The sequence below is a fragment of the Schistosoma haematobium genome, chromosome 4, assembly GCF_000699445.3.
Source record: "Schistosoma haematobium chromosome 4, whole genome shotgun sequence".
NCBI lineage: Eukaryota > Metazoa > Platyhelminthes > Trematoda > Strigeidida > Schistosomatidae > Schistosoma > Schistosoma haematobium.
Window position 1 is genome coordinate 34207081 of NC_067199.1, and position 24339 is coordinate 34231419.

General features: G+C 34.9%; 1 protein-coding gene across 1 annotated transcript; it reads right to left on the reverse strand.

The window, feature by feature from the left end:
- Positions 1-1544: 1544 nt before the first annotated feature.
- Positions 1545-24339, reverse strand: ZDHHC5_1 (Zinc finger, DHHC-type containing). The gene is made up of 9 exons (XM_051216255.1): positions 24004-24339; positions 23808-23968; positions 23600-23772; positions 22131-22233; positions 18590-18681; positions 16504-17122; positions 12774-13271; positions 10556-11111; positions 1545-3419 (listed from the first exon to the last, which is right to left on the reverse strand). Exons 1-9 carry the CDS (start codon positions 24026-24028, stop codon positions 3118-3120), a joined length of 2529 nt encoding a protein of 842 aa, XP_051066826.1. The 5' UTR covers positions 24029-24339; the 3' UTR covers positions 1545-3117.

A 24339-nucleotide genomic window follows, 5' to 3' on the forward strand; every position in this document is an offset into this window, starting at 1 on the left:
TCTAACCAGTCCGCTATATAATACGATAATTATTAGATGATTTGTTCCCGACTGGAAATATGAACGAATGAAACTCCATGCTGATTGGCTTATCGAAGTTATAAACACAATTTTTAACAGGTCTGTATTGGTCATAAATTGAAACAAGTTGGGATGAAATTGAAAATGATACAGTATTGAATGGCTGTTTTTCTTGGAGGGGGGCATAGAACCATTTAGTAGTGAATATTCGTGATGTTAATCTGTGACAGGTAAAGCTGCAGATTAAACTGATGTACACTGGTAACAGGTTTCGAAATGATTTCCTGAAGTTTCAGTTAGAAGTGTTGACAATTGGAGTCCAATTATGCCCAAAGAGAAATAATCATCATCGAAAGCATATGAATAATCGTCGAACCGTATTGCGAGTTGATGTGGTTCATGAGAATCTAACCCAGTGGTCTAAAGGCGAAATGCTCTCTAAAAGACCAGATTACGTGTTCGACCCCTGATACGGACGACAACTAAAGAAGAAACAATCATTCAGTGCTTTTTGATTTTTAATTGTGCCACAACTAACGGTAATCCACAATGAATACAATGTACAAATAGATAAATCTAATTTTGTATACTATTTAGACCTTCTGTTGAGTACGTAGGAAAACACGTCAAGTTATCTTGTCTGGAGTAAGCAATAAACATCAACGTTGAGTTATCTGAGGCTTTAAATATTAGGTCAAATTGGTTTATCACTTCTGACCAACAATTTACTTGTCAAACTGAGTTTTTCTTATTAATCAGTGGCTGGAAACTACGTTACAGTTTAGTATTTGTAGGTAATTTTGCAACTAGAATTCTAATTAAAGTTAGAACTTTATTTTAAGTAATCACAGTAATGACTGAAATTTCGTTTACAAAACGTCAATACACATTTGTGGATTGGACTGTATATACACCATGTATCACTTGGTTATATAGACTGAAGTGTAAGCAGAGTAGTAAGTGAGGTGTAGTGAGTAAAGTATCCAACTTTTGGGTTTTGCATTTGAAACCTGTTCCATGCATTTCAGTTTAAACAGTTGACTACTATTACTAGCGCTCTCCCATGGAATATGAGGTTCTAAAAGCGAGTGTATAGACAAGATATATGTACTCCGAAATTTGTTGGAAACAATGGAGGACATTTTCACTTGTAAGGGTTTGAATTATCTTGTTGTTAAAGACTGTAATTGATCGGTCTCTTTTGAAATTTTTATCCCGAGAAAATCACCTCGATATTGTCATAACATCATAAGATTTTAAGTAAAGTTGGGTAATGGCTAGCGGTAGGATCCAGTATGTACGTTTTGTTTCATTTGGTATTCGCCAACTGGGTGTTGTGTTGATGTTTACATTGGGACTTGAATCAAATACCTTTCGCTCCAAACACCTAACGCGTTATCTACTTATTTCAGACCGATATTATTAAACTCATCGGAACAACGGAATGTACATATTAAAATCCTTTTCAAATCACAGAATTTTACAAGTTTTGCACTATTTAGAAAGGAGGAACAACGATATTGCAACATATAACAGCAAACAGTTATTGCATAATATTGACATTACTCAACTTTTCATATGACGAAATTTCTCTCCTTTAATTGTAATATACTCAGTTGGGCATCAGATAGGTGATAGCAGACTTAAACAAGTAATCTGTAAACTGAAAATGAGGACAGTAAACAGGAAAACTATTTCGCTAGAAATTTTTAAGCAACTAACTAAATAAGTAGTAAGCAAAATGAAGACATTACAAATAGATACATATATGTAAATATTAGTCAAATGTTGCATAACACGTTTTCATCATACAAAACAGTAGAACATTTGCAAAAACACTGAGGTCCGCATACGCAACACATGGAACCACAAACTGATACACACACGTATATATATATATATATATCAGATATATGTTCACATAAAATGAATGATGGAATGAAAATAACTCAATCACTTATTCCTAGTACACATCTGTAACCTGAAACTGAGGTGAAAAAGGTCACCATAGTAACGGAAAGGGATAAAAAAACAAGATTAGGAGAAAAAAGAGAGGGAACAAATTAAATAAAGACAGAAAGTGTCACCAATGGTAGAGAGAACACTGAAGATAACTAACTTCACTAAAGGAAGGTAGGCAATGTTTGTAAGACAATCAAATGGAAATTTGATAAAAATATATCTTATGTTGCACACATATACATGAGAGAATGCAATTTAGATTTACATATGAATTCTAGGGTTCTTTTCTTTTACAACTGGAATCAATGAACTAAAAGAAAATAGTTTATAACTTATTTTATAATTTTTGCAAATACACAGACGTAAACATGAGAACATGGACACTTGAGAATACTGATATTAATAGTAATAATAACAACCACTCGGTAGCATTGACTGATATCGATGAGAAAATAAAGTGTAAAACTAATTGATTAAGTATTTGGTAGATAAAAAAGTCTACATTCACGAAAGAAATATATTCACCGTAGACAGAGATTAGACATTTAGGAAAAGAATGTATATGAGTACAAACACATACACACACATAGAGAGAGAGATAGAGAGACGTAAAACAGTTGAAACTCAGACAGGAATAATTGAGTGTACATGGATGTTAATGATGAGTAGTAAACAGAAAAAAAGAATTGGTATAATAGGTGCAAATGAGTGAAATATTAGTCTTGAATGTGTATGTTTATGTAAATAATATCCTTTATCTACAGTGTATACAATAATATGAAAAACGAAAAAGAAAAGAGCTGTATACAAACAGAAATTGTAAAAACGTACACACGTACATACATACATACACACATACATACAATCGAAACGTTTTGCTTATTTCAATTGATAGATTGATAAACAAATGCTACTCATGAAAACAAATAAGGTTGGAGATAATGAAACAATGAATTGGAATAAACCTTGTCAATATCAATAATATCACGTATCATGTTGTACAATAAATGTATGGAAATATATTGGAAGCAGTCGGTATTCATCGCCGTAGTCTAACTGGTATTGAATGATGAATATTATGTTAAAGACAAACAAACAAACAAACAACAACATAGAAATTATAATGTATTATTTTTAATTTGACATACGATTTGATGGTAGCATCGTACCAGTTCGACTGACACAATAGTCATCAGTTTCATAATCGATCGGTGCTGATGAATCATTTACCGGACTCCTGTTGTTGTGAGATTGAGACGATGATAGAAAACCTCTTGGACTAGATGGTGAAGCAAGTAGAGGAATAGATGTTTGTGATGTAGCTGTACTTAGAGTCTCTTGTGATGCATGAGGTGCATTAACGTCTAATGGTGAAAAAATAAAACTGAATCGACTTGTATTAGGCGATGATTGATCAGATGACTGTCCATGAAAAACTATAAAGACAAAACAATTGAAAAAAGAATGAAAAATAATTTTTAATAGAAAAGTAGATGCATCTCTCTCTTTCTTTTAAATGAAATTAAAATATTAAAAAAATTATGAAAGATCTAATCAGTTGAATTACAATGAAGTTGAATAAATGTAAAGAATAATAGGAAGATTAAGGACTTAGTTTAGTCTCAAAAAGAGATATTTACAACCCATATTGTTTAAAAGTGAATGAGTGTAAATTATTTACCGAGTACAGGTTCACTAAATTAGCAGTGAGTCATACAATCTATGTGGAAATTCGATAAAGTGGATTTCGAACCTGGAGGTGATTTAAACACTCAGTTACCGTTCCGCCTTTGAGACAGATAAATTCACTCTACATAGTGGTTATTGATTAGAAAACGTAAATTACTGGTATATTTTATATAAATCGTATAAAAAATAATTAGCTTGTTCATTAGCTACTTGGATATAATCCAAACTCTAAATGTGAGATCTACTGATAATACCTGTTTGCCTGAACCGAAGATCTGTTGTGTACTCTAAACGCTTTAGAGACTGACACCATCCGACTGTACCCATTTAATTAGGTGAAGGAAGGTTCGAAAATCGAGAGTTTTACTCAGTAAGCAACCGATCTATTATATGCAATTGTTGAGCCGTTTCAGATGAAGAGGATATGAATCATATAGGGGTAATTTATTCAAATGAATGAATTTCTAAGTGGTGATCAAATACAAAACTTAGTACCTCAGATCTTCAACAAACCTTGATTACTAACATGGTACACTAGTTTTCAGCTAAATTAACAATTCATATTATAAATACTTCTGAGCCGTTTTCCTTTAAATGGAAGTATACACATATCAGGATTCAATCAATATTTACATCAACTAATTTACTAAATGCAAGTGGTTCAAATGCTTGGCTAGGAGCTGTGTTTCATATGAAGAATAATGATACTACTCGCGGTTACATGGACTGATAAAACGGAATTAACATTTGAATCTGTCGTCTAGAAGTTGGAAGTCGTGATTTTTAAACATTAGACAGTTACTTCAACATCTACAACAGTGCCATGTTAAATTTCTAAAGGTCGAACTCATGTGATAGTCTATCAGAAAATGGACACTACATGCCACTGGATATAAGATATTTGGCAACATAGTAAGTTTTACAGTTTCACTGTAGAGTGAGTATGATATCATAACAATGACGATGGTTCATACAGCTTAGATTCAAGGGAATGTGATAGGTTTCGCAGATAATTTAGATAGTGCTTATTAGGAGAATTCCGCCTGTAGCTCTTCTAGAGTTACTGCCGGTCCCAAGCCCAGGTAAAGGGGGAGGGTTGGAGATGGGGTTAGCGACCACATCCCGTAGAAAACTAACTCGCTAAAAAAACGCTAACCAGAAAAAATAATTCAAGCCATTTAAACTCTACCCTGGGAGTTAGAAGAACTATGACGCCTCATGGTGAAAGCCGAGTTCCTTCGGAAGCCACGAGGCCGATGCCTCTTCTAACAACCAGAGCAACAACTTTTATAGGCACATGGAACGTTCGAACAATGTGGGAAACCGGGAAGACCAGTCAAATAGCAACGGAAATGAGGAGATACATTTTGGCAGTACTGGGAATCAGCGAAACCCATTGGACCCAAGCTGGACAGAAAAGGCTAGCTACGGGAGAGATGCTGCTATACTCCGGTCACGAAGAGGACAGTACTCCACACACTCAGGTAGTCGCTTTTATGCTGTCCAAAGTAGCACGAAATGCACTTGTAGGATGGGAATCTCACGGATCCAGAATCATCAAAGCATCATTCAAAACAAAGAAGGAGGGGATCACAATGAATATTATCCAATGTTATGCACCCACCAATGATAGCAACGACGACATTAAAGATCAATTCTACGAGCGGCTGCAGTCAATCATAGAGAAGTGCCCAAGAAAGGACCTCACCATTCTAATGGGAGATCTAAATGCCAAAGTTGGAATAGACAACACCGGATATGAAGATATTATGGGACGACATGGACTGGGACAGAAAAATGAAAATGGAGAAAGATTTGCAAATCTATGTGCATTCAACAAATTGGTCATAGGCGGCACAATATTTCCACACAAACATATACACAAAGCTACATGGATCTCACCTGACCAAACCACAGAGAACCAGATAGATCATATTTGCATCAGCAAAAAATTCCGAAGGACAATGGAAGATGTGAGAACCAGGAGAGGTGCTGACGTAGATTCAGATCACCACCTAGTTGTAGCCAATTCAAAACTGAATCTGAAAAAGAACTGGACAAGTGGACAAACAGCACTACAAAGGTTCAATACAGCCTTCCTTCGAGATACTGACAAACTCAGTGAATTCAAGATAGCTCTCAACAACAGGTTCCAAGCCTTTCAAGATCTACTGAAGGAAGAAGGAACTACTATGGAGGACAACTGGAAAGGCACCAAAGAAACATTGACTTCAACGTGTCAAGAGGTTCTGGGCCTAAAGAAACACCATCATAAGGAATGGATCTCTATAGAAACACTGGACAAGATCAAAGAAAGGGAGAACAAGAAGGCAGCAATTAACAACAGCCGAACACGAGCAGAGAAAGTCCAAGCACAAGCTGAATACATAGAAACAAACAAGCAAGTGAAGAGGAGCATTAGAGCCGACAGGAAGAAATACGTGGAAGAATTAGCAACGACGGCAGAAAAAGCTGCTAGAGAAGGAAATATGAAACAGCTTTACGATACAACGAAGAAACTAGCAGGGAAATACAGTAAACCAGAGAGGCCGGTCAAAGACAAAGAAGGCAAGCCAATCACTGAAATTTAACAACAACGGAACAGATGGGTAGACTACTTCGAGGAACTCCTGAATAGGCCGGCTCCAATGAATCCAGTGGACATCGAAGCAACACACACAGATCTTCCTATAGATGTCAACCCACCAACGACGGAAGAAATTAGAATGGCCGTCAGACAAATCAAGAACGGGAAAGCAGCGGGACCCGACAACATACCAGCTGAAGCACTGAAGTCAGACATCGAAGTAACTACAAACATGCTTCACCTTCTATTCAAAAAGATTTGGGAGGAGGGACAAGTGCCGATGGACTGGAAAGAAGGATATCTCATCAGGATTCCAAAGAAAGGAGATCTGAGCAAATGTGAAAACTACAGAGGCATCACACTACTATCAGTACCAGGGAAAGTCGTTAACAGAGTGTCGCTGAACCGGATGAAAGACTCAATAGATGCCCAACTTCGAGATCAACAGGCTGGATTCCGTAAGGATAGGTCGTGCACAGACCGAATCGCGACACTACGGATCATCGTCGAACAATCAATTGAATGGAACTCGTCACTGTACATCAACTTCAGTGACTATGAGAAGCCATTTGACAGTGTAGATAAGAGAACGTTATGGAAACTTCTTCGACACTATGGAGTTCCTGAGAAGATTATCAACATTATCCGGAACTCATATGATGGACTACAGTGCAAGATCGTGTATAGAGGACAGCTGACAGATGCATTCCAAGTGAGGACCGGAGGCAGACAAGGCTGTCTACTCTCTCCCTTCCTCTTTCTTCTGGTGGTCAACTGGATTATGAAGACCTCGACATCTGAGGGAAAACACGGCATACAATGGACAGCTCAGAACCAATTAGACGATATGGACTTCGCAGATGACCTAGCCCCCCTACCGCATACACACGAACAGATGCAGATGAAGACAGCCAGTGCAGCAGCAGTCTCTGCATCGGTGGGTCTCAACATAAACAAGGGGAAAACCGAGGTCCTCAAATACAACACGGAGAACAGCAGTCCAATCACTCATGATGGAGAAACTCTGGAAGATGTAGAATTCTTCACATACTTGGGAAGCATCATCGATGAACCAGGAGGATCAGATGCACATATAAAGGCGAGGATTGGCAAAGCAAGGGCCGCATTTCTATAAATGAAGAACATATGGAACTCAAAATAACTTTCAACCAATATCAAAGTGCGAATCTTCAATACGAACGTCAAGGCAGTTCTACTGTACGGAGCTGAAACTTGGAGAACTACAACAACCACAATCAAGAAAGTACAAGTATTTATAAATAGCTGTCTACGCAAGATACTCAACATCCATTGGCCGGATACCATCAGCAATAGCCTTCTGTGGGAGAGAACAAACCAACTTCCAGCTGAAGAAGAAATTTGGAAAAGACGATGGAAATGGATAGGACATCACAAGGCAAGCGCTAACTTGGAATCCTGAAGGGAAACGGAAAAGCGGAAGGCCAATGAACATATTACGTCGGGAAATAGAATCAGATATGAAAAGGATGAATAACAACTGGAAAGAGCTGGAAAGGATTGCCCAGGACAGGGTTGGATGGAGAATGCTGGTGAGCGGCCTATGCTCCTTCAGGAGGAGTAACAGGCGTAAGTAAGTGTTAGAACGTTAGAAAATCCTCTAGAACGCTTTTGTACGCTGAGATGGTGTGTTTTTATAACAGTTAATATTTAGAATTGAATCAATCAGTTTCTTTAACTATTAATAATTTGTCAATAAGATTTTCAAATTTTACTGGCATAGAACATTGAAAAAAGTTTAATTTGTTGTTGTTGTGACATTTAGTGTTTTGACTCATAGTAAAAAGTAAATATCATAGATTAATTTTTAAGTCAGACCATGAACTGAAATTTCATAGGTTACACCGGAAGTTGACGTCAGTTATGAAACTAGGAAGCACTGGAGAGCTCTGTTTCGTCCGAGTACACGAATTTTTGGCAGTGGACATTTATCATAACCTAACTGGTGGTCGAACCCGGGACCTTAAGGTCTTGTGCGTATCGAGCTCTTGATATTTAGATCTCGGAGTCAGCATTCAATGGTTTGCACTTCTAAAAATTTTTAACCAATCTTCACAAACCCCTTACTTTGAATTATAAGCTGAAAGTTAGTCTATGGTCTATTTTTATTCTATTCTTCACAAAAATATGTTCTTGTTTGCAACACACAAAGTGACACAATCTGATTGTTAAATAAAGAGAACTGTTCATCCAGCTACTACTAATCTTTATTATTATTACTCGGCTTAAAGAATCAATGTTTATATATATGTGTGAGAGAGAGGGTTAATCAGTCATAATCAACATACAGCTAAGTTAAATTATACATAAGTTCAAGCTGCCGTATCACATGAGCATTATAAGATGAAGTCAACAAGATGAATAGTAAAAGGATGGAAATAACATAGTAAAAACGATAATCAGAATGACTAAACATTCATAGCATATTTCAAAGAGGCATAATGAAAATATATGTATGAAGGAATGATGGAACATAACATCTCGAGGAAGACAAAGGATGCATAGCTCTGTGCCATTGTGATTGGACCAACTATCTAAAGTCTCCAACTACTGGTAGCATTTATCCTGTGGAACCTAACCAGGCAGTCTGCACCTGCAAATATGACTAAAATGAACAGTCAACGGCTTCATGAACCGGAGTTATGTATTGGTTTATCCACCTTTAGCTTTCTTTCAATATAATACTACTTCAGTCTTCACTGGATGTTGGGGTAGGAGGTATATCTGGACATATGTAACACATATTACAGACATCTCAGTTGATGACGATTCATAATCTTATCAACCGGATTCTCATCTTTCCTTAGTACCTTATGCCTAACTTCACTCATTCGGTTCACTATAAGCAAGTAGTGCTTAAAATACATTTATGATCAAAAGCCGGAACCCCACGCATGTCTTCCACTGAGGATTAGCAATATTATTTGGCTATACAAATTGAAATATGTAGAGGGGGAGTTGAAACTGGGATCCAATGGTTGAAAAGTGAATGCTTAGTAATAACTTCGAAGTCGCCGAACACATGTTAACTGGATTGCATTTTATATGGAAACATTCGTGTAAACAACTAGTAATGTTCAAAGATAAGCTTTTACACATCATGAAATATTGTATGATATGTATGATTGAAAATGAATGAAAGTTTTGACAAAATTAAGTGATACGATTGAAATTTAACGTAACAGATTTATAAAGTACATATGTATACACTCAGTTTCAAAACATAGAATTAGTATGAGGACTACTAGTAATACTACCCTATTGATAAAAACCAAAGCTACGGAAAGTAGTTTGGAACCTAAAATTGAAAAACCGAGTGGTTGTTTGAAAATGTTTGATATGTTAATAGAAATAAATATTATTACCTATTAGCTAAAATTTTGTAAGTTTATTTTCTTAGTAGTAATGCAGATAAGAGTATGCTCCATTAATGAACCAAGCAGATTTAAGACTACAGCTATTAGATTTTTTAACGAAATTCAAAATGTGATGATGGATGGTTTGCATCTTGTTGAAAGATAAGTCAAACCGTAGTAATATTTAGTACTTAAGATGTTTAACACTAGTAAATGTGAAAAAAATAAGAAGTAAGAACCAAGATTTTTGAATTTTTAAGGGTAACTTATGCGTTCTTCGTGTTTTAAATTAAAGAAATAACCAATACCACAAGTATTCATGTATATATAAATTGATGGCTACAAAACAGTGTCTTATTTCATTCCTAATACATTTCCATCACCTGACTTTTGAATAGCTAAAATATCGTCTTACTTCTTCAGGGTCGCTAAAAGGTTGTCAGTAAAGTATACTTTAACTGAAATCCTAAACATATTAATTAATATAATGACAATGTTAATGCCAAATGTCTAGTACACAATGATTATTTAAGTGTAATTTTGTAAAATATATCTTCTCTTTTCCACTTTGTACACAAAAATTGTAAGAAACCTAGTATGATGAATTACGGAACAATGAAAAACAAATACTTTGAAACAAAACAGAAATTAAGTCTAGGAAAAGATTCATATATTACTGACCTCCTGTTATGCAGAGGCGGCGATAAAATTGACTTTTCTTCACACACTATCAAAACTACATACTACTCTCCTCTTCTCAGAACGTTAGTATTAATTTCTTCTAAAGAAGATATCTAACCTACCAGTTTATCACCATTAAAAATGGCTGAATCCATACTTTGGAATGAATAAGTATGAACAATATTAAAAAAAAAACCCAAATATAATAACTTCAACATACCTTGATTAACAAATGTTGCTTGTGCATAATTTCCCAGTGGATGTGTACCATTATCATTATTATTACTGATATTCCTATTATCTCTTGTATGATATAGTGACGGAATGTAAGTTAATTCAATGGAACCATGTTGAGTATTATTATTATTATTATTAGTAGTAGTAGTAGCATTAATTGTTGAACGTGAAGGATTCAATAATTCTAAATTATTAGAAGCGGAAATATGTGGTTCATTTACCATAAACATAGATCCACCATTATTATTATTAGTAGTAGTAGTGGTAGAATATTGTGTTCGATTTCTACTGGTGATTGGATGATTAGTACTACTATTAATCGATAATGGATTAGAATTGAATAAAGAATTATTATCGTTCGTGTTTGAGTAATTAACATGATAATTATCATTAACTGATAAAGAATTATCTACATGATTGAACGTATTCGATAAAGAGTTAATAGATGATGGTATAACATTGACTCCAACAGTTCCACTGGTTTCATTCCCAATAACACCTGTCACACTTCCATCATAGAAATTACAGTAGGAGTCATTCTAAACGATCACAGGATTAATAATAATAATTAAAAAAGAAAACAGAGGAAAAATTAGTGAATCAGTATGATATTAAATGATAAAATGATGGATGTGAAAACTAGATGTAATGAAAAGACCGGAATCAGTGAACATAGCAATGGTTTGTGCAATGAGATGTACACATGTGTTGAGTGGTTCAATAGGCAACTGGTAGGAAGCTATGTCTGATGAATTCGGTTTCATGGTATTATTATAAAGGTGTATTTGCAATCTTGAAAAGAGTTAATAAACTACTGCATTCATATCACAGTTATAGATGCTAATATAAGCATACAAAATGCAATAGGGATTTCATACTGAGAACTGTGGTTGACTTATAAATGGCAGTATATCGTCAGACAGATTTATGAAGTAGTGATTCTACAATTAAAATGCTCATCCTCGTCGCTAAATTTATTATGACAAAAAACACATTGATTTGTTGATGATTCTGGCATTTGACATCAGATCACGATAAATGGTCATGTGATACATCCGACTCAATTATACAACCATTTGATTGAGAACCAAATATATAGCAGAACGGAAGTTTGTATAAAGCAGTTAGTAAGTGAATTTTATAGAATAGTCTTTTATAGGAATAATGGGGAAGATTTATAGATCAGATGAATGCTTTTGGTGGGATTTTATATTCTCTGAGAATACGACGCCATTAATAGTTTCTTACATTTAGTTTAGCTGGACATGTCTATCATTAATCAATGACCGATCACTCGAACTGACCTAATAGATCCCACTTTGCACCTTACTAATAGTTTAAACACAATTGTGAAGGGGAGAAAGTAATCTTTTTTACTTATACCAACCTTATTTAAGCACATATATATAATAATATTCATAAAATTTGGATTCTTGATGTCAACAACTAAGAATGTTTCTCTAATCAATTGATATAAGCGCTTTTACATTTTTTTTCCCCAGTCGCTATATCACTTAGTTTGATGTTGAAAATGTTATTTTTGATCTATAGTAAAATGATTAGCTTTAAAAAAAACCAAAACATTCGATTGAGAACTTGAACTCCGTTTTATCTACTTTGATAATGAACAGTTTAGTTGTATTACATTAATCCAAAATGTAACTCTGATATATAGAGGCAGAAATTAAACCTGAGAATCAAGTCTTCAATTTATTGGTATTCGAATGGTTTACAAAATCAGTGTCGTCTAATCACTTATGTTTCAATTGACTTTTGTTCAAGTTTTCAATGTTACTAATTTTAATGGTATTCACTCATTTTACATGTTGAGATTGATTTTTTTTAAAAAAAGAACGTCAATATAATCATTTAGAAGAGAATGTTAGATGGGCCCAATAACCTATGAAGTTTTCGATCGCCGTGAAAGTTGATATTAAACTTTCCATGCCATAAAACAAATTAACGAACTGATCTTAGTTAAGCAACTATTTAAGACCAGAAGGCATTAGACAGCTGTTTTTTCCTATTATAAGACTCCTTAGCAGTTTGAATTTATGATTAAGACGAAACAACTATGCAGTGCTTTCTGGTTTTAATGATTGTCTCACTAAGATCAGCCTATGACGTAAACTAAGGAATTTAACAGTCTACATAAACCTTTTTAGAGTAATGTAAAACAATTAACATCTTTGTTAACTTACCTCACCAAGTGAACGTACAATATTTTGTTGATAAAGAGGTAGTGTATGCGTAAAATGTTGACTGATTGAATCAGCTGTAGAAGTAGGTAATATACCCGTATAACCATTTATATGTGAACCGTTAAAATTAAAAAGGTGTGTTGAATCTTGATCAGTTGAAATATTTCGATCCAGAACGGAAGTTGAAGAATCTATCAGTGATTCCCCATTTTCTTGAATACGTTCAACAGTTAAATAAGTTGGACCACTACTACCTCCACCACCCCCACCCCCACCAATACTTGTGGCTATTGCACTGTCATTTCCTCCAATCGTTGGATGGTGATGACGTGTAATACCGATAAGACGATCTAATGTTTTCAGCGAAACTGCATCTTCACTCCAACCTGAAAGACTAATACTGGCAGTGTCTACCAATACTTTGCCGCTGTTATTACATGAATTTTGATGATGTGGTTGATATGCACTGTCTAAAGTACCGAGTGAATCAGCGGATGGCTAAAATCAAGAAAAAGATTAATGGTGATAGAGATAATTTATCACCCTTTTGACATGTATTTTTGTATGGTATAAGCTTGTATGATTAACTGCAGGCTTAATTCCAGATTGGTATCTTATAAACAAGTGAAATACTAGGTGAGACCATAATTTATGGAAGGCTTTTGAGAGTTACCTAAACCATTTACTAGGATCGAAATAGGGTTGGAAATCGGTGTGAGGAATTAGGATTAGAATTTAGAGTTAGAACCTAAGGTTACGAATTATAGCTAGGTTTTTCATACCGAGCTGTTATCAGATGTAGTGCAAAACTACTATTTAGCCATACGGAGGAATAAACTTAGAACCGAAATTCAAGGTTTGCAGTCTTAAATCTAAATGATACGACTATAAATTATAGTAGGCGAAAAACTAGATATTATCGAATCGAATCGGCTTATGATGACTAGAGACGGACATGTTTAGTCAAATTAAATATAAGGGACTATTTCATAATGTAGAATTCAACGCACTTTTGGTTTCACTCGCTGATTGTTGTGTACTTGTATCGATAAACTAATATTTTCTTCCATATTTAGTTCTCGATCAAGGAAAGATCGAATAATTGCGTCAAGTGTATCAAATGATCAAGTACCTGGTACTAGTAGTCTGAACAATTTAATTAATTTTCGAGTATAACAGATCTGTATAAGCTTAAGTTGCCCCATAACAAATCAGTACAGGATGGATAGCAAGAAACCTCGGAAGTAACGGTATTGTCGTCTATGTTAGTGAAAAAAATGTAGACATAGAAGATGTGATTTGAAAATAGAATAGATAATGTTAATTTGAACTTTATGAGATCGAATGTGGTTGGATTATTTGAAGAGCACAGATTACAAAGTTAACTTAAATTCTTCTTACATGAAATAAATTTATTTACAGCTTGAAATATCATTTATATTAATGAGTACTTTATCAAGTCAAAATCTGAGTTTTCAAAGTTCAGTTAATCGCTTTTAACTGTGCAGCATTATAAAACATAGAATTAGAAATATTAAACGAGGAACGTCGTATAAATTGAATAATTTTAAGAAATTATACTAGTTTAACTCCACAGAATAGAATTAATACTTAAAACCAAAGTATATTCATCAATCTATGAGTTATACTTATGATGTGACAGCTAAGGACAGTCTACTTAGTTATGTAAGCACTCACAGGGATAACCAAGTTTGAAGTCATAACTTATTGATTGAAAGTATGAAGATTAAAATAAACAGTTACAACTAAAACTCAATAAACCCAAGACATAAATATTCGTTCATATCAGTTAGTCAATCGTAATCACTTTAGGATATGACAGTAATGTGTATTAGTTAAAGTTGACATAGTAAACCATTAAAGCGAGTTGAACTTAACAAGATGCATAGCAAAGAAGTTGAAATAATAAATAGTATCAGTGGTGGTAAGAAAAATTGAACATAGAGAGTACGATTCCATAGGAAGGGATGAAATCTGTTAATCAATTCATTCACCAAGTACTCGAGGGTATGAGTCATATTCTACGTGTGAGGGCTTATGATATCATCCAGTTGCCCAAAACAGGAGTAAGTGGGAGCAAAGGTTGAATCTCGAACTGAATACCCTAGCCACTGAGCAACCCCACTTTTAATGAAATATAGGAATAAGAAGTGACGAAATAATATTGGGAATTAAGATTTAAGGTAAGGTAATGAATGAGTGTATCTTTGCTAGTGAGATTGATATTAAATCACGTCATTTAAAATCTCCCAAGCATTGACTCCAATTATCTCACGGATTTAAACTAAGTAGTTTGGATTTCCCTACAAACTCAATGACTTCCGGGACCGACATCCAACCTATTTATTTACTGTGCTAGATTCCCTCTTGTGTTGGTAAGATCTATTTGACCGTACTAGCTCTAATGAAATCAAACTAAAGAAATTATACAACATAGTATGATAGGGTGATAACTTTAAATAAACAGTTTTTATTTAACAGGTGATCGCTATTAAATGAATGGAGTTAGAACTGGTAAACTAAGTGAGGTAATGAACAGCTTTTATTTTTACTTGTCTTTGACAAACAAATTTTTGTGTGAAAGCTAGTGATACTACCACCGCCCCCAAACTGAAGTAAATAAAATTGGGCTCGGAACCTAGGGCCCAATGGTTAAAAAATGGGCGACTTAATCATTAAGCTACTACCTCATGCAAACAATTGTCCCTAGTATTATTTATAAGGGTTTGTAATTCACCGCTGCTGATATTCAGTAGTGAAATTGATCAGTCTCCGTTGTCATATTTTAATCACAAGCAGATAACTCTCATATACCCGCTTTCGGTTAAAAGTTTTAGTGCTAGAATCCACAAGGCGCCTTTCGACCTATTTTGGACTTTGTCAGCTGGGTGTAGCTGCATCTCAGTGTTAATGCTCACACTGAAACGTGAATCTAGTGATTTTTCGTTCAAACACCAATACGTTATCCACTGAGCTACAGAGACTGGTCCACTTATAGTCTTGAACATCAACAGTAGTAAATTATAAATCTTTACTAATAATTTCTGACCTGTTGAACAATTTAATGACTATTTGAACTCAGTAGCTCAGTTGATAAAATGTTGGTATTTGAAGTAAAAATCACTAGATTCATGTTTCAATATGAGAATTAAAACTAGGATGGAGATACATATGTAACAGATGAGTTCCAAATAAGATGAAGTGAAAATCTTAGATTCCACAACTAGCTAAATAAATGTTAAATATACTAAAACATTTTCCTAGTTGTTAAGATTATCTTTAAAGTACTTTTTATGAGTGAAGTACGTGTTATTCAACAAAAATATTAATTAGCATTATTCAATTATTTACTGGAAATGATATAAAATAAACTGGACAGGAGTCAATCAGCTACAACGTAGGATCAGGCACATATATGCATCGGTCCAAGTTGCCATGCCTCATTAACACAACTGGACAGGAACTATTTTACACGATTTATTTGATGAATGTTTGGATGCTATCAAACAGAATAATTCAAAAATCAGGGACAATAAATAGTTATTTCGTTACAAATTGAGAACCTGTATATATATATGTCTAACTCGTGAATACTTTTAAGGTTCTAAACCGGTAAAAAAATATAACATACTCATAACTGACAATAAAAAACTTCTTGTAAAAAAAGACGAACGAACAAATAAACAAAAAGAAATTCACTTTAACATACCCTAGCATTAGTACATGGTAGATTTTGTTCATTAATTGAGCAAGTATCATTATTACCTTCCAATTTATGGTTTCCAGTCGGTGTTGTTGCTGTTGTTATCGCTGTTGTCATTACATTATTACGATTTGATGTTAAATTATTAATAATCGAAGATAATGGTTCTTCATTATCACAAACTAATGGTCCACGTGGTATCAATTGATTTGTTGATCGAGTACTACCTTGATTCTGACTAGTTAGTTGTTGACGTGGATGATGATGTGAATGGTTTTGTGGAACTTTTAAAGTGTATAAATATTTTCCACCACCAAGTGATTTTTTGTCATAGAATGTATTACTGTTGATATTAGGCATTTTAGTATCAGTATTGTCAAGCATAGTGTCTTTCTCAGTACTATAATTATGATTATTATTATCACTGGTAGTTGTACTATGTATATGATCCATGAGTAGTTTATGATTTGATTCTGTGTATGTACTGATAGCGGCATCATCAGTACACCCGGGATCAGCGCCACCGCTACTAATCATGAAATGATTGAATTTGCTAAATCTACTTTTTCTCAATTTAAAATATTTAATACGACGGGATTTGGTTGGAACTACTTCCAAATAACGACTGTTGACATGCAATGTTATAAGAAAAATGATAAAAAAAAAGACAAGAAATGTTATTAGGTTAAAATGCAAACTAACACGTAAATCAAATTACATTTATGTACAATATGTTTCCCTTAAAAGTGTTTCTAACTTATTAACCTTACATGCAATGCAATGTAACCTCTCACACAAGTGGATTTAACAGAGAAACCTTAAACTACTGGATCATGATTTTGAGCATTAACTAGACATAAAAGCTTTTCGGGGTAGACAATTACAGGTTGTGAGAGTTTATGTGTTTACTCATATGCCATTTCAAGGTAAAACAGTAGGTGAGGTATTTTGAACGAGGCTTGGTATTTGAAGAAAATCGATTATTCAGATACTCAAGTTCTCAGACTATATATCCTGGTCTGGATCGGAAGGATTATATATATAATTTGTGGGCCTTGTGTTGATGTGAAACATGGTGTGAATTTTTATCGGCTCAAGCTGCAACACTATATTAACAGTGGGTGGATATCAACAAGATGTACAACGAAAGAGTTGGATTAATAACATCATTAATGATAGTAGGAGAAACTAAACATTGAGAATATGACTAGAAAAAAACACAATACAAGGAAAAGCATGGAATAATCTTGAGATTCAATATTTGGGGAAAGATAAAGAATGAGTGTATCCGTGTTACTGAAAATGATTTTAAGCCATATCATTCAAGTTCTTCACATATTGACTATCATTACACAGGGGGTTAAGATCCCGTAGTCTGAATGTCCCCACACAGTTTAGACCAATGTCTTCATGAAATAGTGTCAAATCTTGATTTGATTGTATCTAGCCTTTTTCCAACCTGCTCCAGAATCTATTCAGCATTGGGCATCAAGGTAGGGGGTAGTTGAGTATACGTAACACATTCTAGCCACTAAAAAGAGTGAAAATTCACAGCCTCTACCTAGTTCGGATAGAGAAGTCACTATGAAGTCCCATACTAGGGTAAAACAGTTGGATAGTGCTTTCTGGTTTTCGGTGTTTGTCTTACGTGGGCTTGTTCGTAATCTTAATAGAAAAGATTTCTATTTAAACAGTTAGAGCGAAAAGCAATTAATAAAAGCTATCTGTAATTATTTGTGATACCATGAAATTATAAACGTATAAAACATTTTTTGATAAATATTTTACTTCAGGTGTTAGGTATTGGAGGTAGTCGATAGGAAATCTTGGACCTACGTTTTGTACAATTCAGCACTCGATAGCAAAATGTACCTGTAGTTCTTAAGAGAACTGGTACTTTTTAGTGGAATTGGCCCTGTTGCATCACGCTCAACAGTCTGATATGTTACAACTGAGCTATTCAGGCTTCAACTGACTTTTGGTCATCACTAAAAGGATAAGTCAAACATAATACTGATCACTACTCGATGATCAATCGATTGTATTTTATTCATTTATTGATAGGAGGATTTAAATACTTAATTATACTTACCGAGGAAATTGAGGTTCACAACAAAATCTCCGCCAGTTTAACAAACAACCCAATGTAAATGGATTTAACAGTCCACGAAATTTATCTGTAACCTGATTGGAGTGAAAAATATAACGGTAATAATGTAGACAACGAGATATCTTTTGTGAACAAAGTAGTTACACATCTGAATGTTTTGACATATTTACAAGTATTAGTGACAATAATAATAATAATAATAATAATCTCGATCACTAATCTCAGTTGGTATTGGAAAGTAACTCTATTAATCCCGACTAAAATTGTGATATACGACAAGAATCATGTCTGATGTATTATTACTGACATATCAATCATGAGTCAATCATCACAAAACATACAGTCCACTTATCCAAGATGTTCAAGTATGACAAATATATGATTCGTTTTCAAGGTATAATGAATCATAATTTATCAATCTAATACTAAACCTTGGTTAATAATGTAAAACAATGTCTAATCTACCAAAATTTTCGTATAGTTCGGTACAAACAATTAGGACTGGTCAATTCAGTTGGTCATACACGATGTAGAACTTACGATATATGGGCATAATTCGAAATTTCTTCTTCAGAGATATTTATTTATTTATTTGAACACATAAACATTGGTACACACAGGCACCAAACAGATATGCGCCACATAAATCACTCGATTTGTGTGAGGGCCGGGATACTGCCCCGGGTGCCCAAACCGAAGCACGTGGTTTTCTCAGGGGGCCACACCTCGAGCCTTTGACCTGAAGGTCTAATCCATAATGTGGCGGAGCAACTTTAGGAGATGCAGTCCCATGGTAGCCGGTCACCAACGATATCTTCACACGCCATATGTTTTCTCAGGATCTTGGAGCCCATGTGCACCATTGGTTTGGAATCAGGCTTTTCCAACTCCCCTGGGTGAAGCCTCCGTATCCACCAACCGGTTTAAGGCGCCGGATATTCGCTTTTCCTCCTCTCAATTTCGTAGACAACACCCCCGCCGCGAGAAGGCAGTGAGTAGGACTTGCCTGGCAGTGGCTGTATGCACGTGGTCATGTGAGAGTATTTCGAGAAGGAGATCTAACTCTCCCCACTCTCGGCAATTGGAGGATTAATAGTGGTCTTGACAAACTAGGGCCGCGACCACAGAACTCAAGAGACAACTCCTTGAGGTCGATCACAAATGGCCTTTGCGTGGGAATTTCTTGATTTGTTAGCTCCGTACTTTTAAGATCATTCCAATAGCGATGCAAATCCATGGGGTAAAGTGACATGTGGCATTCTCAGAGCCGACTATTACTAATCCCTTCCGTACGTTCTGAAAATGCAGCATTACTGTGAATGTTGACTATCTGAAAGAAACATCCTACTGCCGTTACACTCCTGTGCAGTTAGCAGTACGATTTCACCTTCGAATACCGAGTTACAGCTTTTAGTCTTACTGCTCTCTAACCAAATTGTTTGGGGTAGTAGGGCTTGGGAGGACAAACGCTCCTGCCAATATAACCTGGTTGTCATCACAATAGACAGACCTGAAGACCATGTCAAAGTGGAAGACATGGTAGTGACGGCTCAGTTGATTTAGTAAAATTAGTGGAAATTATTAGTTATTCATGGAAGTAAAAATTACATAGTATCTTATGCCATAAAAAACTGACAATCTTCAGTAAATATTCACTTTAGATTATATTACTTAAAGTTGTTTTATAGTTAAACAGAGAGTCAAATTACTACTGAGACTTAATTAATATCTTATATGAGATCTGTTTGAGTGGGTTTATATTTATTACAAAGTCACATTTAATCATGATGAGGAATAACAATGGTAGAAACATTGTGAATCAAACAGATGACTACTGAATAAGTGCTGTAAATCAGTTGGTTATAAGCAAAGTGGAAAAATAGAACAAAATATTAGACATAAAGGAAAAAGAAAATAATGACTGCATCTGGATTACTGACTGATTTCAGCTAAGTCATTTAAAGTTAATATATTGTCAACTAGTTCGCAGCCTTAATTACATGGAACATAATAAGTTCGTAAAATAAACGGACATTTACAGAGATAAATAATTCACTTCAATAACATTCAATCAACAGTCATACTGTGAAGGATATAGTGAAATTTACGGAATGTGGAAACTAATTACTACTGAAAATAGTTGCGTACAACTACACAAGAATGTGTATTTTGCGTCTAATCCACATGCTTCAGAAGTTGTCTTTTTTTCCTTTTAAACGTAATTTCTTTAAGATTTCATATCTGTTTAAAAAGGCTTTAGTCACAAGAGCATACACATCATAATGCAGAATGACATCACTGAATTAAAATAAAGACAATTATGAAACATCAACATCAGTTTTAGGGTTTGAAGATTAAGATAAATGTCGTTGGGCAAAAACTAATGTCTGAAAGAATATGGATCGATAAACCCTTACTAGTTGGAAGTGGCAAAATATTTCTTCAAATATGTAACTTATAATCTCACAAGTTGATAACCTTAAACCTAAGCCAGAGTTGATGATAATTATCTATTAATCTTAGAACACAACAAATGAACTGGAGATGAAATACGTCCATCTTTAGGACAGGAGCAGAAGATAACTTGTCATTTTGACCCGTAAAACTTCATGAATTTGATGAAAACTTATCAAGAACGAAGTTATTAGGAGTTTCAAATGTCTTGATCGATAGCGTCAACAACGGATCCTATATGAACTAAGTGATTATTGATAGAATGGTATAAAATGGTAAGAAGTGTGTGGCATCACAGGAAAAACTCAGAATACAGCCTGATCGAGTCATGCTTTTGTAGGTACACTACTTGATGAAATTTTGGGTCATTTTTGTCCTTGGGTAGGAATGTGGTGGTGAAGTGCTGACCTTATTTTTAAAATATTGTATCCTCAGTTCCCTTTTATCCCAAGACGAACCGATTAAACCAGCAAAGATGAATTATAGAGGAATGCAAGGTATAAGTAGTGCCACGTAGTATGAATAGTGTTAAGTATACTGTTTATTAATAACTGCATAATAAGTAACTTAGGTGGCACATTAAAATTGTACATACTTATTAGTGAAATTAGCACGTGGATAAATCGGTCAACCATATAAACCAACTGAAAGTTATTTTTACAGTGGATTGACTGTGAAACCAAATGGCAAAAAGTTGTAAACTCCAGTAACTTGACTATTTTGGGAATATGTACGATTATTGAACAAAGGAGAGCAGTAATCACTTGATAGTTTAATAGAGAAACATTATACCAGTTTTAGTAGAAAAGCGAACAGTATAATAGTATCATGATAACGTGTACCTCTCTTAAAAAAACGATTAAGAGGGACTAACTAGAACATTTCACTAGATTAACAAAATAACTGTAATTACTACCTCCTTTTCTGCATTGAATCGTCTGTTAAAAAGTACATTTCACACTCTTTTTAACCTGATCAACTACTATCAGAACAAAATTGCTAGTTTTCATTTTAAAAGGACAAAAAATACATGTAGAACGATTAAGGGAAATATTGAAAAATAACTAACCTGTTCATTGGTTGTCATTCCTCGGGATATTAGATATACATGGAATGAAGTTAGTCCAAAAACCGGAATAAAACTAACACCAACTAGAGAAAGTGTAATAATTCTATAACGGTGAGTTAAGGTGGTAAAACAACCAAAACTGAATCAAAAGTAGTGATAGGAAACAAGTCAAATCTGACAAAATTTTAAGCTAATTTTGAGTTGAGTAAATTAAACATTGTTGATGTATGTTTCTCGTATTTTTTTTAGAAATTCTGCTGATGCTGTCGTTATAGATATAAAGGATGCTAAACAGAGACGGTCGGTCTTAAGTTTTTAATGTTTGGCTTCTACATCTAATCGGAAAAAATTGGGGTTTTGTGACGCTTGTAGTTAAGTAGGATTTCCAACGCCAAGAAACGGATAAAGTTACACTCAATTGTTCATAAATTAAATAAAAACAGGCTAACTTGTCGAAAAATATATATTTCGTCTATGTGTAACACGAAAATGTTTGGCACGACAAGACCTGAATCAAGTAAGATAATTTCTTAAGAATCCAAGTCGTAAAAAACTGGCAAGAATGATAACAGTAAATGTAACATTATAAACGAAAATAAATAAAGACCGTACCCCTCCCAGAGGTGGTCAATTATTTGTTTGTGCTTACATTTGAGTCGCACTTCGTCAAGTCTACAGATACTACATAGCTCCTCAAACCGAAATAAATGGCTCGGAGCACGGATCCCAATAGTTGAAATACAGGTATTTTTTAATAAGTCACCACTCTACATCCCTTAATGTACAACCAACTGTATATCCTGCAGGGTCACCACTAGTTATAAATCTCATGTGATAACTTCAAAAGTCACTGAGTTGGATAATCGCTACGATCCCACATGGAAATTGCTGTCAGACTAAGACGACCATGAATTCAATATGCTGCATTATTTCATGAAGAATCTCGGTTCTGTATACAACTAATTCCTCGGCGACAACGATGGTCGAAAAAATCACTTAACGTAGAGGAGTCCGTCGTTACAAACACGGGTCAGAACAGCCAGTATCCGAGTTGTACACCCGGAATTTCGCGGTTAGATTAACGGTGTGGTACCAAGGTGGCTTGAATAGGAGTTTCTGAAAGCATGAACGTCTACCCTCAATATTGATGAAAATTATTTAGGTGGCAGTTACAAACAGAATAGATTTAATTCCTCCAGACCTTTGAAATAACTACATCTAAGCTGCCTCATGGCCAAATAAGTAGAGAAACAAGATGAGCTAAATTGCTGTTAGTTTACTTCTTCAATATTAGTGGATGCTATAAATAGTTAAAACGATAAATATCCAAAGATCTGATGTAAAAGAATTTATCGATGCTAAATGACAACCATGTATTTCTAGTGTTCCTATGTAAGCAAAAACGAGGACACAAAGAACTAGGGTCGGAAAAGTATAGAGAAAACAAACCCATATGGCACAAAGGATACCGTATAATATTTGTATAGAATACGATCGGCTGATCGTTAAGTAATAATGATGCTAGGGTTACACTAAACACGGCAATCATATGAAGTGTAAGCGAAATTAAGAACATGAAGAAGTAACGCGCGTTTCTTTTTCCAATACAGTTATTGACCCAAGGACAATGATGATCAAAAGTCTACCAAGAAGTAATATAATTAACCTGATGCTTACATCCACACACCGGTTACAAATAGAGCAATGTGAACACCTTGGGGGACGGTAGAACAAACATGTACTGCACCACTTGACTTTGGCCAATACTCCATTAATATTATATTCACGATGAACAGGAGCAGACTTGGTTTCTTCATATTCAGCCTCTCCTTCCGTTGCTGGCAAGAGATAAATGTAAAGAGAGATCACCTACCGAAAGGAAAATAACCAGGGTCCATGAAAGTTGTTCGCGTTAGACAGCATAACACATAAAAAACTAGGATAGCATGAAGAACAAATATAGACCAGGAGTAAGTTGCAGCGAACTGGAAGCAACTATTTAAGAGTGAGTAATATAGGTAAAAACTGTGTTACATGAAGGTGAGGTATACCGCCGTGATACCTACTATAAGACTCCAGGCGACAACAGCTGGAATAACGTCGGCAACTTTAGCAGAACACATCATATATCACATTTTAGCAGGAGGATCTAATCACCCGCTGCTTATATTAGGCATCTCTGGGAGCGACCTTGAGGATTTGAGTTTAG